This window comes from Neomonachus schauinslandi, chromosome 6 (genome assembly GCF_002201575.2).
Source record: "Neomonachus schauinslandi chromosome 6, ASM220157v2, whole genome shotgun sequence".
NCBI classification, from domain to species: Eukaryota; Metazoa; Chordata; class Mammalia; order Carnivora; family Phocidae; genus Neomonachus; species Neomonachus schauinslandi.
The window spans coordinates 25,858,682-25,873,864 of NC_058408.1; the positions used below are offsets into that span (position 1 = coordinate 25,858,682).

General features: G+C 44.8%; 1 protein-coding gene across 2 annotated transcripts; it reads left to right on the plus strand.

The window, feature by feature from the left end:
- The first annotated feature begins 6,415 nt into the window (after window positions 1-6,415).
- Window positions 6,416-14,913, plus strand: PPP1R15B (protein phosphatase 1 regulatory subunit 15B). 2 transcript variants are annotated; one of them, XM_021686545.2, is made up of 2 exons: window positions 6,416-8,754; window positions 12,283-14,913. In XM_021686545.2, exons 1-2 carry the CDS (start codon window positions 6,841-6,843, stop codon window positions 12,502-12,504), a joined length of 2,136 nt encoding a protein of 711 aa, XP_021542220.1. In that variant the 5' UTR covers window positions 6,416-6,840; the 3' UTR covers window positions 12,505-14,913. The 2 variants fall into 2 exon arrangements, with proteins under 2 accessions (XP_021542220.1, XP_021542222.1); XM_021686547.1 differs by having other exon boundaries at window positions 6,416-8,167; window positions 12,283-12,365.
- The last annotated feature ends 270 nt before the right edge of the window (window positions 14,914-15,183 follow it).

A 15,183-nucleotide genomic window follows, 5' to 3' on the forward strand; every position in this document is an offset into this window, starting at 1 on the left:
CATCGGGCTCCCTGCTCGGCGGGGAGTCTGCTTCTCCCTCTGACCCTCCCCCCTCTCATGTGCTCTCTCTCATTCTCTCTCTCTCAAATAAATAAATAAAATCTTTAAAAAAAATAATAACTAAAAGGTCATTCTGGCTGTTTGAAGCAAGAAGGGAAGCAGCAGAAGGCTCTTGCAGAAGTCTAGGAGGGAGATGACAGGGTAGGGGGGTTGGGGGGTGTTGGTGAGAAGTGGTTAAATTCTGGGGAGAATTAGTGAATTTCAAGGTACAGCCCATGGATTTGCTGATGAATTCGATGTGGAGTTGAGGGAGAGAGGAAGTGAGGGTGACTCTAAGTTTAGGGTCTTGGCAACTGGGTGAGGAGGACTGGGGGTAGCCATTGAGGGAGCATTGGGAGGATGGGCTTGGTGGAGCTGAATCAAGAGTTTTGTTTTGGGCACCTGGCTGGCTCAGTCGGTAGAGCCTGCGACACTTGATCTTGGGGTTGTGGGTTCAAGCCCCACACTGGACATGGAGCCTACCTAGTAAGTAAATAAAATTATTATTATTTAAAGAGTTTTGTTTTGATCATGATCAGTTTGAGATATGTGGACCACGTGGAGAAGCCAGAGAATGGAATCTGAAGCTCCTGGGAGAGGTCAGCCTGGAGTTTAGAGATGGACATCATCCGCATGGGGTTGAGATCACCTGGATTAGGCTAGAAAAAAACACGTGGGTGGACTGAGCTCTGATACAGGCCAACATTCAGAGGAGGAAGAGGAGGAGCCCCTGGAATTGTTGGGAAAACAAGGGAGTGCCATCACGAGAGCCCAAAGAAAAGTACTGTCCATATCCTAGGGCTGCCGTACAAAGCACCGTAGACTGGGTGAAGTAAGCAACAGTTTAATTTGCTCACAGGTCCGGAGGCTGGAAGGCCACGATCGAGGAGTTGGCAGAGTCAGTGCCTTCTGAGGGTTGAGAGGGAGAATCTGTTCCATGCCTCTTCTACCTTCTAGTAGTTTGCTGGAAACGGTTCATATTTCTTGACTTGTAGGTGCATCGCCCCAATCTCTGCCTTCATGTTACACGGTGTCCTCCCTGCATGTGCATGTGTGTCATGCATGTGTGTCTGTCCTTTGTATAAGGACACAATCATACCAGATTGGACCCACCCTAATGACCTCATCTTAACTTGTGAAGACCCTGTTTCCAAATAAGGTCACATTCACAAGTCCTGGGGCATTAGGACTTCGACATCTTTCAGGAGGACACAGTTCAACCCACCACAGTCAGAGGACTGGACTTGCTAAACTGTTCTTGGCGATCTTGATAAGGGTTGTTTGTTGTTGTTGTTTTCTTAAATAGGCTCCATGCCCAGGGTGGGGCTTGAACTCAATGACCCTGAGATCAAGAGTCTGATGCCCCACCCACGGGGCCAGCCAGCTGCCCCATGAGGGCTGTATGAATGAGTAGTGGGGACAAAGGTTACACTGGAGGCAGCTGAAGAGAGAATAGATGCTGAGAAAGTAGAGACCATAACCATAGATGACTCTTGAGAAACTTTGCTGTAATGGTACAGAAACTTGGAGGGGCACGAATCTGGGAGAGTTTTTTAAATTTTTAAAGTTTTTATTTTTTTAAAAGATTTTAGAGAGAGAGCAGGGGCGAGGGGCAAAGGGAGAGAGAGAGTCTCAAGCAGACTCCACGTTGAGCACAGAACCTGACACGGGGCTTGATCTCAATACCCTGAGATCACTCACGATCTGAGCCGAAACCAAGAGTCGGACATTTAACTGACTGTGCCACCCAGGTGCCCCAGGTTTTTTTAATTTTTAAGATAGGTGATACTAACTCTGCATGTGAGTGCTCTAGAAGCTTGAGAGAGAAAATTACATGTTACAGGAAAGGGGCTAAGGGAGGCCAGAATTCCTTTGGTAGACACGAAAGGACAGGATCCAGGAGGCTGCTTTTCTTGTCATGGGATTGAAGGCAGGAGTAGTGGGTCCAAATGCAGGTAGATTGGTGGATTTAGTGGTGGAAAGATGAGGTTGTCTATGTCCAGTTGTATCTGGTTTCCCAATGAAGTATAAGGTGTGATCCTAAGCTAAGAATGTGTGTTTACGGGAATGCTGGAAATTGGAAGAACAGGCATTGTGAGACCGTCTGCGTGTGGGAGAAACAAAGCTACGGTGGAACTATCCAGTGCTGTAGGGAGTGGCTGGCACTGATGAAATTTGGGATCACAAATACGAAGCAAGTCAGTCGGCTCGGTTGAGTGCTTCCGCAATGATTGGCTGCAAGTGTGTAGACTCAGAGTAAGTGGGTAGTTGGGTTTAACTAGGGTTGGAATTTTGCCAGAGAAGAGCAAGAGTGTGAAGGGTCTTTGCAAGGGGACCACGGAATGCACGCTGGGTGAGCAGGGAAGTGAAGGAGCATTTCTGGGGGCTGATAACCAGGGCAGTGTGTTGCAAAGATGGGAGGTGGTAGCCACCCAAAGTGTGGGATACTGAGAAATAAGATTTTGAAGAAATGAAGAAAAATGAAGTCAAAAGCAATATAGCCTTTACGTCAGGCCCGCAAAATCTTTTAAAACACATGTACTTAACTGAGGTTTAAATCTTCTCTTTTGCCAAAGTGCCAGTCAGCTTACCAGTCCGAGGACTTCTTGTCTTCACCAGCATGCCTGCAGCCATGGCAACACCGTGTTATCTCTGTGTCCAGACCTACCCTCCGTCTGCCTTCTACTTGATAGCAGGTTTGAGGAGGCTAGTTTACACCCCTTTTTCTCCTGTTGGGACTGATTGGACAGTCACGTATTCCTATAGTTTTTGGTACTTTATGATTGTGGTTTTTTTCCCTTTAGAACAACTTCCAAGGTGAGGAAAATAAAATTATGTATTCAACGACTAGATGGGGAAGGGGAGGCTCATTCAAGAAAGCTTTAAGAAATGTTTTTTGGGGGGGGGGGCGCCTGGGTGGCTCAGTTGATTAAGCGACTGCCTTCGGCTCAGGTCATGATCCTGGAGTCCCGGGATCGAGTCCCGCATCGGGCTCCCTGCTCGGCAGGGAGTCTGCTTCTCCCTCTGACCCTCCTCCCTCTCATGCTCTCTGTCCCTCATTCTCTCTCTCTCAAATAAATAAATAAAATCTTTAAAAAAAAAAAAGATGTTTTTCGGGGGAATGTGGTGTTAATGACAAAGTTGAGAGTAGAAAGCAAAAGGCTTAGTCATAAGGAAGATGTTATTATTTTAAATTATGAATACTCTTCCATTCATTCAACAAACATTATTGGTCACCTATTATGTGCCAGGCAACATGTTAAGTCAGGGGTTCCTAAACTATTTGGTCTCAGGATCCCTTTTACACTCTTAAAAATTACTGAAGACACCAAGGAACTTTTTTTTATGAGTATTATATCTATCAAGAGTTACTGTTTAAGAACTCAAAGCTGAGGAATTTTTATTTTTATTTTTATATTTTTTAAAGATTTTATTTATTTATTTGACAGACAGAGACACAGCAAGAGAGGGAACACAAGCAGGGGGAGTGGGAGAGGGAGAAGCAGGCTTCCCGCTGAGCAGGGAGCCCGATGTGGCTCGATCTCAGGACCCTGGGATCATGACCTGAGCTGAAGGCAGCCGCTTAACGACTGAGCCACCCAGGCACCCCAAAGCTGAGGAAATTTTAAATATTAAAAATAACAAACCCACTACATGTTAACACAACACTTTTTTTTTTTTGAAGATTTTATTTATTTATTTGACAGAGACACCGCGGGAGAGGGAACACAAGCAGGGGGAGTGGGAGAGGGAGAAGCAGGCTTCCCGCAGAGCAGGGAGCCCAATGTGGGGCTCGATCCCAAGAACCTGGGACCATGACCTGAGCCGAAGGCAGACGCTTAACGACTGAGCCACCCAGGCGCCCACACAACACTTTTTTTTTTTTTTAGCACAGCACTTTTAATGAAAAATTATTTTTCAAAACCAAAAATTGTAGCAAAAGAGTGACGTTTTTCCCCCCAAATGTCTTTCATAGCTGGCTTTTACTAGAAGACAACTCCAATCTCCTGTTTTGTTTTGTTTTTTAAAGATTTTATTTATTCATCTGAGACCGAGAGAATGAGAGAGAGAGAGCACATGAGAGGGGGGAGGGTCAGAGGCAGAAGCAGACTCCCTGCCGAGCAGGGAGCCCGATGCGGGACTCGATCCTGGGACTCCAGGATCATGACCTGAGCCGAAGGCAGTCGCTTAACCAACTGAGCCACCCAGGCGCCCCAATCTCCTGTTTTTGCATTCCACCTGTTGCCAGATCACTTATCACGTGTCCTCTAGAAGATATATGTCCACTGTACACAACTCAGGAGAAAGTGAGAGTTAAAAAGGAAAATAACAGCTTTGTATTATTATGAATATTTTTTTGGCTTTGAGGGCCCCCTGAAAGGGTCTTAAAATGGGATCCCCAGGGGTGCCCAGATCATATTTTGGGACCCACTGGGCAAGGTGTTGGGATACAGCCCTTAAGGAGCTGAGACCAGGGGGCACCTGGGTGGCTCAGTCGTTAGGCATCTGCCTTCGGCTCAGGTCATGATCTCAGGGTCCTGGGATGGAGCCCTGCATCGGGCTCACTGCTCCGCGGGAAGCCTGCTTCTCCCTCTCCCACTCCCCCTGCTTGTGTTCCCTCTCTCGCTGTCTCTCTCTCTCTGTCAAAAAAGAAAGAAAAAAGGAGCTGAGACCAGCAGGTAAGAACATTTACAGGTATACATAGTGTAGCATGTTAAGTGCTCACATAGTATATAATAATAGAATTCTGACTGGGAAGGTGGGCAAAGACTTCAAGAAGGAGTTGACAGTTGAGATGCACCTTGAAGCATGAGTACTTGCATAACAGGGAGGAAGAGGGCTTTCTTGGCTGAGAAACCGCATGAGTAAAGGCAGGAAACATGTCCAATGTTCTACAGTATTAACACGCAGTAAGGGAAGTTAGGAAGAGAAGGCTGATAAAGTATAGTAGGTGGATGGGCTGTACGGAGCCTTTATTGTGTGGGCAACAGGAAACAATTGTTAGCCGATAAATAACGGACATTAGCTATGTTTATGCCCCTACTATATCTAGGTATTAGAATTAGTTCTCTCACCAACGTGTTGAAAGAGGAATTATTAGCCTCACTTGACAACCAAGAAACTGAGGCTTCAATTATTTAGTTTGCATGCTTGGAGCTCTTTTATTAAGCTGACTCCTATTAATACGTTTTACTGAAGTTCTTAGGATTGAAAATGAGATGTTTCCAGAGATATGAATAAGATAATAAGGGGTAAACCATAGGGATTGAGGACATCTCAGATTCCTAGAAGGAAGTAGCTGTTCTTTGAACAGTCCCAATGAAGCAGGAAGAGCAGTTGCCTTCCTCCTGGCTCCAGAAAGATCTGCCGTCCCTAAGTGCACAAGACTGCCACATTCTCTCTGCAATAGATATTTGACTTCAGAGGTGTCAATTAAAAACTTTTAGTAGAAATAAAGAAACGAATTAAGACCAACTCACGACATAGAATCACATATAGCAATTAAAATTATCAGACAAAATTTTTTCAAAGGATAATGGTCTGTGCGTCCCTCTTTGTCGGTTGTATCCTGCCGTTCTGGGGCCTCAGGATACAAAAAGGACTTGAATGTGTTGCCTGCTCAGAAGCATAGGAGAGAGTCAACAGTTCTGAGGGCTACGTTTCTTTCCGCCTCTGCGACTTCGGTTTGCCCCACTGAAAGGGGACAGTCTAATAGGGACACCACCTGAGAAACAGAAGTTCACATTTTCGTGGATGTATGTGGGTCAGATACTGAAAGCTAGGTCCTAGGCAAAGCTAGTGATTTAGAAACCCGAAAACCGAAGGGGCAGGAATGCATACGAATGACTCATTTTTCGCTTAAGGTTTTGCCTCTTATTATTCACTCCAAATTATTAGTGTCTTAACACCAGACATGTATTTACACAGTATTGCCAATTCCTATTATACTAAGATCTCCTGCGGATGATCTACTTAGCACTCAACAATTCAGGAGCCCCGAAATCTGCAAGTCAAAGGTAAGTGTATACACTTGGGTGTGTATTAGGCCCTTAAAAAGGCTTCCGGGAATTCTCGTGTTATCTGGTAACTTCCCCTTTCGCCCACAGGGCAGAGCGGGGCGGGGGACGCGGAGGCGGGGCGGTCTCCTAGGAGACCACCGGGAACAAGTGCGCACGCGTAGAGCCTCGGCCCGGCTGATGCAACCTCCGGCGCGCGGGCTGGGTCCGCCGAGAGTAAGGAAGCCGACAGGGAACCGCGCGAGACCAATGAGCGGCCGCTCGGCGGAGTCCGGAAGGGCCCGCCCGCCGGGGCTCTGCGAGTGACGTTGGGCGACGCGGGGCTGGTGGCGTAGCTAGCCGCCGTCCTTCGTCTCGTCCTCTTGCCTGTGGGTGTCCTGCTCCGCGCTGGCCCGGCGGCCATTTTGGGATTCGCTTCCACCCGCGCCCGCCTGCCCAGCCCTTCCGGGGTCGCGCTGCCGAGGGGCTTTTTTAACGGTCCGTCTTTCTGGGAAGTCGTCGCAGTCGCCGTGGGAGGGCTCTGTCTATGGTGGAGAGGCCTCGAGCGGACTAGGACATCTCCTTCCCGCCAGGATGAATGTCGTCTTGGCCTCTGCGTCCTGCGCCTGCCGTTCCGGAGTGTGGTCTGCCGCTCGCGGCCGAAGCCGCTTCCCCCTGTGGCTCTTCTCCTGGCCCGGCGATCGGCCTGGGACCCCGACTCCGCCGCGCAGCAAGGCCAAGACTGTTTAGGCCTCTCCGAATCCCGCCCGACCTGCAGCCCCGAGAGACTGCCTAGAACAAGGACATGGAGCCGGCAGCAGACGGATCGCGGCCACGGCCGGGCTCCCGGTTCTGGCTGCCCTTTTCCCGGCGCCCGCAACCCGGCACTTCCAAGTTGCCCACACCTCCTGCCCCGGAACACTCCGGGGACCCCAGACTGGCTGCTTCCCCCCAGCCCCAGGCTCAGACCGGCTCCTGGATGAAGCTGCTTTCCCAGCTCTTCGCGCCGCTCCCCAGCTTGCTTCAGAAGCTGCTGATTTGGAGCCAGCTTTTCGGCGGGATGATTCCGACCAGATGGCTAGATTTTGCTGGAGGCTACAGCGCTCTCAGAGCCCTGAAGGCTCGGGAGGACCCAGCCGTCCCCCCAGCGAAGAAATCTTTGAGTTCGCTGCGGCTCGACCCCTCGGACGACTCTGCTGCCCGTCCCCTCGATTGGCTGGAGGAGGGGATCCACTGGCAGTGCTCGTCCTCACATCTAGAATTGGAACTCAAAGCCCAGGCTAGAGTTCTGGACCCTGCCGCACAGGCTTTTCTGTTAGAGCAGCAGCTGTGGGGAATGGAGCTGTTACCGAGTGGCCTTCAGGGCCATCTGTGCTCTAACCGGAAACTTGGCTCTTCGCCCGCCGGCCCTCTACAAGTTCGGCGTTTAAGCAGTTTCAGCAGTTTCAGCGTCGTCTCCTATTTGTTGAACCCCACCTATCGGGACTGCCAGCCCCGGGTGGGGCTCGGCTATCAGAACAGCGTGGGAAGTGGCGAGCCTGTTGATTTCCAGACCCTCAGCTCAGAGGGCACCTGTCTGACTGAAGACCTTGATCCTCCCCACCCGCTGAAGGCAGACATCAGTTGCTCCACGCGGCAGGGATGTCCGCCTCTTTCTAGAGAGGGCCTGCCAGAAATCCACCATCTTCGCACGAAACGGCTGGAGTTCCTTCAGCAGGCCAGAAAGGGGGAAGCGTTACCCACCCCAGACCAAGATAATGGCTACCACAGCCTGGAGGAGGAACACAGCATGCTCCGGTTGGATCTGAAACCCGACGGAGATAGTCCCACACAGTGTGTTCCCTCTGTTGGAGCCGTTTCCGGAACCGCCCAGGAACCCACCGAGGGAAAGATCGCATCGTTGACGAAAGAGGTTCCACTTGCTTTGGAAAAACAGGACCCCTCGGAAGGTTGTCCGTCTGGTGAGGTACCTGTGGAGAAAGAGCCTGGAGAGGACCAAATAAGTGTCGGGGACTCCTCAGACCTAGAAGATGACATTCCCATTTCCACCAGGCCAGCTTGTAGTAACAGGCTGATAGATTACATTTTGGGAGGTGCATCCAGTGACCTGGAAACAAGTTCTGATTCCGAAGGTGAGGATTGGGATGAGGAAGCTGAGGATGATGGTTTTGATAGTGATAGCTCTCTCTCCGAATCAGACCTTGAACAAGACCCTGAAGGGCTTCACCTTTGGAACTCTTTCTATAGTGTAGATCCTTATAATCCCCAAAACTTCACGGCAACAATTCAGACTGCTGCCAGAGTTGTTCCTGGAGACCCTTCTGACTCAGAGAAGGATTCGTCTGACAAGTCTGCTCTAGAGAACTCCCCCCAGACTGGAAGCCTTCCCGAGTCTCCTGACCATAGTTCTGGGGAGGAAGATGACTGGGAATCTAGTGCAGATGAAGCAGAGAGTCTCAAACTGTGGAACTCTTTCTGTTATTCCGATGACCCCTACAACCTTTTAAATTTTAAGGCTCCTTTTCAAACATCAGGGAAAAATTGGAAAGGTGGTCGCGACTCAGAGGGGCCATCTGAGCCCACTGTGGCCATTTCTGATTGTCACACCGTACTGTCTTGTGAGGTGCAGCTGTTAGGGAGCCGTGAAAGTGAAGGTCCAGACTTGGTACCCGGTGGGGTTCTTTCTGGAGAAAGACACGCACATATCAAGAGAAAAAAGGTTTGTTTTTTTTTTTTAACGTGCCTGATAATTGGTACTGTTTTGATACGGTTAAATACAGTAGCATGACTCTTCTGGAGGCATAGTAGAGCATATTTTTGAGGAAGGGCTCTAAGCTTCTGTACTTGGATTAAGAAATGACCCCCCCCCCCCCGATATAACCATCACCTGCCTTTTTCCCTTCTTGTGGAATGTTGTTCCTATCCAAATCGAAAATCGTATAGATGTTAGCGGGAAAGTGTCCTTTTCATTTGGGTTTGTATCTCTGGGCTGTTTCCATATAATCTTCAACTTTCCTTTTTTACAGAACAGAAAAATCACACCTTGCGTGTACACAGTTGTTCTGGAGATTGGTCAGGTCCCGTTATAGAGTATTTAAATGGTATTAATTGTATGTCATTTGCAGACACCTTATATTTTATTTACAGGATAACAAGTGTCTTCATTCCTGTTAGACCCAGAGGGATAATAGTACCAAGTAGCAAGTTTGCCATGAAAGAAGATACTAATTTCAGTGTAAAAACTTTTTTTTTTTTTTTTTTTAAAAGATTTTATTTATTTATTTGACAGAGAGAGACACAGCGAGAGAGGGAACACAAGCAGGGGGAGCGGGAGAGGGAGAAGCAGGCTCCCCGCAGAGCAGGGAGCCCGATGCGGGACTCGATCCCAGGACCCTGGGATCATGACCTGAGCTGAAGGCAGTCGCTTAACCAACTGAGCCACCCAGGCGCCCCTCAGTGTAAAAACTTCTTGATGTGAACATGATTTTGATTGACAGTAATAAAACAATACAGGAAATAGTACTGCCATTTCTGAAGAATGTAATACTAGTTATCAGTGGTCACTTACAGGTTAATAATCATTTGTAACAATGATGGTTACCTATTTGGTTTATCTTGAGTAGCTGCTTCCTGTTCCTAAGCTCGTCTTAAAACGTTTTACTCTTTCAACACATTGTCAGGTTAATCTTATTTGGGGAGGTCCTCTGGAATTGCTTTATTTTTTCCCTCTACTATTTATTCAGCGAAAGTTATTAACTGGAGAGGAATTCCCCCAAACACACAGGGTATCTTTTATTGTAGAGGGAAAGTTTCTTTAGTTTCCTGTACACTTATTTGAAAGACGAAGGAGGATAAGTTATTTTTGACCTCAGATTCTGCCGCATTAGAAAGTTTCAGGTGGACAGTGCCATAATCTGTTGGCTCCAGATGGGCAGCTTAATTCCTTTGAGATACTTCCTGGGTAGAAAATATCTCTACATGATGATAACCTTACGTCTCACCTGTAGAATAGGTCATGTTAAAAATTTAGTTCACACTTACGTAAATGCTGTCATAAAAGATCTTTTCTGTTTACTCTTAAGGGGACCCTGACAAAATGACCTATTTAGTTATTAGTGAATAGGTTAAAAAACCGAGGCCTGATTGGGAAGTGGAACAACAGAATGAGCATTTGGTATCTGGAGGCCTGTGTTCCCTCCTGCTGAGTGGTTAGGGCCAAGAAATTTGGAAAGACAGCCAGACCTGCAAAGTAACTTGACTTCTCATGGCCTTGGTTCACTCATTTATCTGATGGGAGTCATAATTATAAATACCGTGTGAATTATTGCATGATTTAAATGAGATGAGTGTGTAAAACTCCTCATCCATCGCCTTGCCTTTAATTGGTAGCTATTGTTCAGGGACCTCAGGCCAGTCTCATGTCTCATTTTGGCTTGCTCATTGAGCAAAAATGAGATGAGTCAAGTAGATGTGAGACTACTGACTGTGAACAAGAAGGAGCATTTATAAAAGATTATGTCTAAAATATGGTAAAATTATTTTGGCAGCCTTTAACCACTTGCCATTCTTTAGGTATGTGGGAATAATGGGTAGTGTGTGATTCTTAGAATGGACCTTAAAACGCCTGTGTCATTGACATAACACAGTGCAGATTGTGGAGCCCTCCTCCAGGTTTGAATCCTGATTATTACACCAGAGGGAAGCTGTATGATTGGAAACAAGTCCGTTAACCTCGCTTTCCTTATCTATCCGATGGAGGTGACAGTAGTACAGACCCTTTAGGGTTGATCTGAGGATTAAATGAGATAAAAACTATAAAGTCCTCTGAAATGAGCCTGGCATGTGGTGAACACATATAAATGCTGCTGCTGTTACTTATTTTAGTGACACAATGAGTAACTCTAGAATGCAATATCTAGTAAGAGGTTACATACCTGCTAATTGTCCTCGAGGGCATTCCGTGGCCTGATGTAAAGGGAATGAAAGGAGTAGGCCACGATGGGATTAGCTGATGTAACTATTGAACATATTTTTAAAGCAAGTATTTACTTTCATAGTTTGCTGTGTTTGAAAGAAACTTCTATGTTAGAAATTAAGTAGGGATTAGAAGGGACTTTAACTCTTTACATGAAATCATGTGTATAGTATTTATTTATTTATTTTTTAAAGATTTTATTTATTTGACGGGGAGAGACATAGCGAGAGAGCGAACACAAGCAGGGCGAGTGGGAGAGGGAGAAGCCAACTCCCTGCAGAGCAGGGAGCCCGACATGGGGCTGGATCCCAGAACCCTGGGATCATTACTTGAGCTGAAGGCAGACACTTAACGACTGAGCCACCCAGGCGTTCCTAGTAACATGACCTTAAAGATAGGTTAATTTGGGTGCATTTTGTTTACTAAATAATTTTTCTATAGTCTCATTACAAAAGTAGTAATAAAAGAGTAACACTATGTGTTTATGATGCAAAAATTGGAAAGCACTGAAAAGTGAAATCGTATTTAAAAGGAAAAAGGAAGACTAGAAATCGGTGAAGATCTTGTTAAAGCTTTTGTGCTGGGGCGCCTGGGTGGCTCCGTTGGTTAAGCACCTGCCTTCGGCTCAGGTCGTGATCCTGGAGTCCCAGGACGGGCTCCCTGCTCAGCAGGGAGTCTGCTTCTCCCTCTGACCCTCCCCCCCCCTCATGCTCTATCTCATTCTCTCTCTCAAATAAATAAATAAAATCTTAAAAAAAAAAAAAAGGCTTTTGTGCTGTAATAAAAGCATTGACTAATACTGACTAATAACTATTTCAAATATTTCTGGAAAATTTTTTGGGAAACATTTGTCATTTTTGAGGAAGAGTGTCACAGAACTGTATTTCCCTAAGGATTAAAAAAAACAAGGACTGATAACATCAGGAAATTTTCAGTTCCCCATCTGGATTCATTTTATTAACATCAAAAGCCAAGAGGAAGGAGGCGGGATGACAGGATGAGAAATGGGGGCAGGAGTGTGTGTGTGTGTGTGTGTGTGTGTGTGTGTGTGTGTGTGTGTGTGAAGGAAATCAAGATGGAGTTTGCTCACTTTTTACTGAGATGCCATCTAGTCCGTCAGAACTTACTTTTTTCTTCTGTTACAGTTGAAACCAAATACTCTTGTAAGATTTGGATATTTGATATTCTGAAAGAATTAGTAGCATAAAGGGTTAATTCAGTGGTGATTTTAAGATCCTAGAGCATGATTAAAATTAGTCTTTGTCTTTATAGGTAACCTTCCTTGAAGAAGTTACTGAGTATTATATAAGTGGTGATGAGGACCGCAAAGGACCATGGGAAGAATTTGCACGGGATGGGTGCAGGTTCCAGAAACGAATTCAAGAAACAGAAGATGCTATTGGATATTGCTTGACGTTTGAGCACAGAGAAAGAATGTTCAATAGATTCCAGGAAACAGGCTTCAAAGGGCTTAATGCTTTTAAGCAATGTTAAGATGATTTGACGGCCTCTAACTTGAGCATACACTACCTCTTACTTGAGAGGTTTCTTTTAAAAACAAAAATTGGCAGCTGTCCTTTTTTTTTTTTTTTTTAAGAGGATATGCAGCTTGGATCCAGTGACCTAGTTTAATATTTTTTTTGTAACTGATCCCACTCAGAGATGGCCAGGTTTGAAGGCAAGCCCTGGTAATGAAGGATGAGATGGTGTGATTTCTAATACTCCCTTTTTTGATTCAGTTGGATGTATTTTTGAATGTCATGTGCTTGCTGAGGTGTAAAGGGGACCTTTTAAGGTGGAATTTTGCATTTTCAAAACTGATTTCCTTGGGAAACAATATTTATAGGGTTCAAAGCCCATTTTCCATTCTAATTTAAATTATGTGTACCTGTCTAAAAACTTTGGGCTCTCCCCACCCAATATTTTAAAGTTAATGGGCTTTTATGTTTTCTCTCTATATTTTTTATTTCAGTGATGTGGTCCTTCTAGCTTTAAGGTTAAGAAAATGATCTTGTATATGCTACCGACTTAAATTACCTTGTGTTAACTTTGTTTTTCCCTTCTAAAAATGACTTTGGATGGACATGTGTGGTGGGCTTTTATAGGTTAAATTGGACCTGAGATATTTCCAAGGACTGCCACAAAACCTTTATGTGCAGTACTCTCTGCTGCTTTGGGAAAGCTGCATCTTTCTGCCAAATTTTAACATCTCACACGTTTAACTTCTGTGCAAACTGTTTCTTGGAGAGGGTTTTGTGTGTGTGATTGTCGTTCCAGTTAAATGGTTCTTTGTGTGTTTCAACAGGTAGAAGTTGTTGTAAAAGACTCCAGAAAGTAATAGTTGCATCATAGACATTTACTTTTTAAATTGAAAAGCCAAGAATTTTCCTAGGAAGAAACTAGGAGACATCTCAGAGCAATTTGTTTTTGTTTTATATGCTGTCAACAGAAAACCAGTGTTATTAATCTCATACTTCAGCACTGGCACTTTTAAAACCTGTCAGGGTGACACTATAAACTTGGAAATGGGCACTTCTGAATTTTCCAGTTTGCAATGTAAAATAGAGACTTAATCTCCAAGTTTATTGTGTTCTGTTAGTGAGAGAGGTAATGACAAGGCCTATAACTTTCAGGAAAGGATGGTACTAGAGACTTAACAATAGAAAGTCTTAGTATTTTTAGCCCAGAGTTTACTTTTGAATTGAAGTTTTTGCAGTGGCTGGTTGTCCTTAGTTTGTTTGTTTAGCTCGACATGGTGTGCCTCTGTTAGGCTGAGGTAATGTTGATCCGCTTCTTACTGGTCTGTTTTTGCCCCACGTGCCTCTTGTTGCAGGTAATGGAAAACATGAGTGGAACAGGTGACCTCTTAAGTTTGAACTTGTTTCAGTGTGGGAACAAATTTTTTGTCAGAAGTGCTTGCAGAGTTACTACCTCAGTTTACAGTCTACCTGGTCATTATTTTATTTGTCTGGTTTGCTCTAAGAACTGCCCCCAGTGATGATATATGTATTCGTACATAAACACGCCAAGAGTACAACAACTTGAAAGCTGGTCCGATTTTTGCAGAGCCCTTACTCAGCGTTCGTTGTGCACCTCCACTTTAGGTAATCGTAGGGGATGCATTTGCAGAGTCCTGCTGTAACACTGAAAACAGGCTGGTTTCAAGCACCAGCTGTGTCAGTTGGGAAGAAGGGATCATTTGCCTTGAAAAAAAGCTTTCTGAAAATGTATAGGCATTCTTTTAAAACCAGACTGAAGTATACGGTTTTATTTCACGGCTTAGTCTGAAATCTAGCACCTCTGCATAGTTGAAAATAATGGGATAGCTTGACATTGATTGGATTTTGGAAACTTGTTCCCTTGGGATTCCAACCTCACTACCAAATGAGTACAGTAAAAGCTTGGTGAAGAATTCTTCCATTTCCTGCCCTCCTTTAAAAGACGTGATCGAGACAGTGACAAAAAGGACAGAAGGGGCTATTTTTAAGTTGGACTGAAGGAGAAAAAATTCTTGTCATTTCATCCCAATCCTAGTTGTTAGAACAAAGTTAAACTTGGAAGTTGTAATTGAACATTGTACACATTTAAAGTCTTATAATGGTGCTTTAAGTATCAATGTAGCATGTGAAGGCATACAGACAGGTAAAAGTTCCTTTTCTGAGTGTTGCAATGTGGTAACAGCACCTCTTCATCTTTAACTTGAAATCAAAACTATCAGATTTTATTTTTGTATAATTTAAGGGAGGTGAATTTAGGGGACTAGAAGACTAAATTGGCTTCTACAGATCCAGTGACTTAAATGTAACCAGTTTGTTGGGATTTTATAGCTAAAATTATATTTGTGTATATAACTTTAACTAATCTGTAAATTGTAATAAATATATTTACAATTATTAAATGTTACATGATATTTTGGTTCAAGTTTATATTGTGTGTTTCCTGGTATTTTACATTAGCTTTGGACTTACTGAGCTGAATTTTCAGCATTAAATCAGGTACTTTTGTAGAAGCACTATAAACTTAGAGGTGCCGAACAAATTGCTGTGGTTTAAAAAGGTTATGGGGACATGTAAATTGCACGTCGGCTTGTTGAAGGGGAGGAATTTTAAGGGAATAAATAGGATTGCAAACCACATTTTAATAGAAAGGAGAATTTGGCTCTTAGAGTATGAA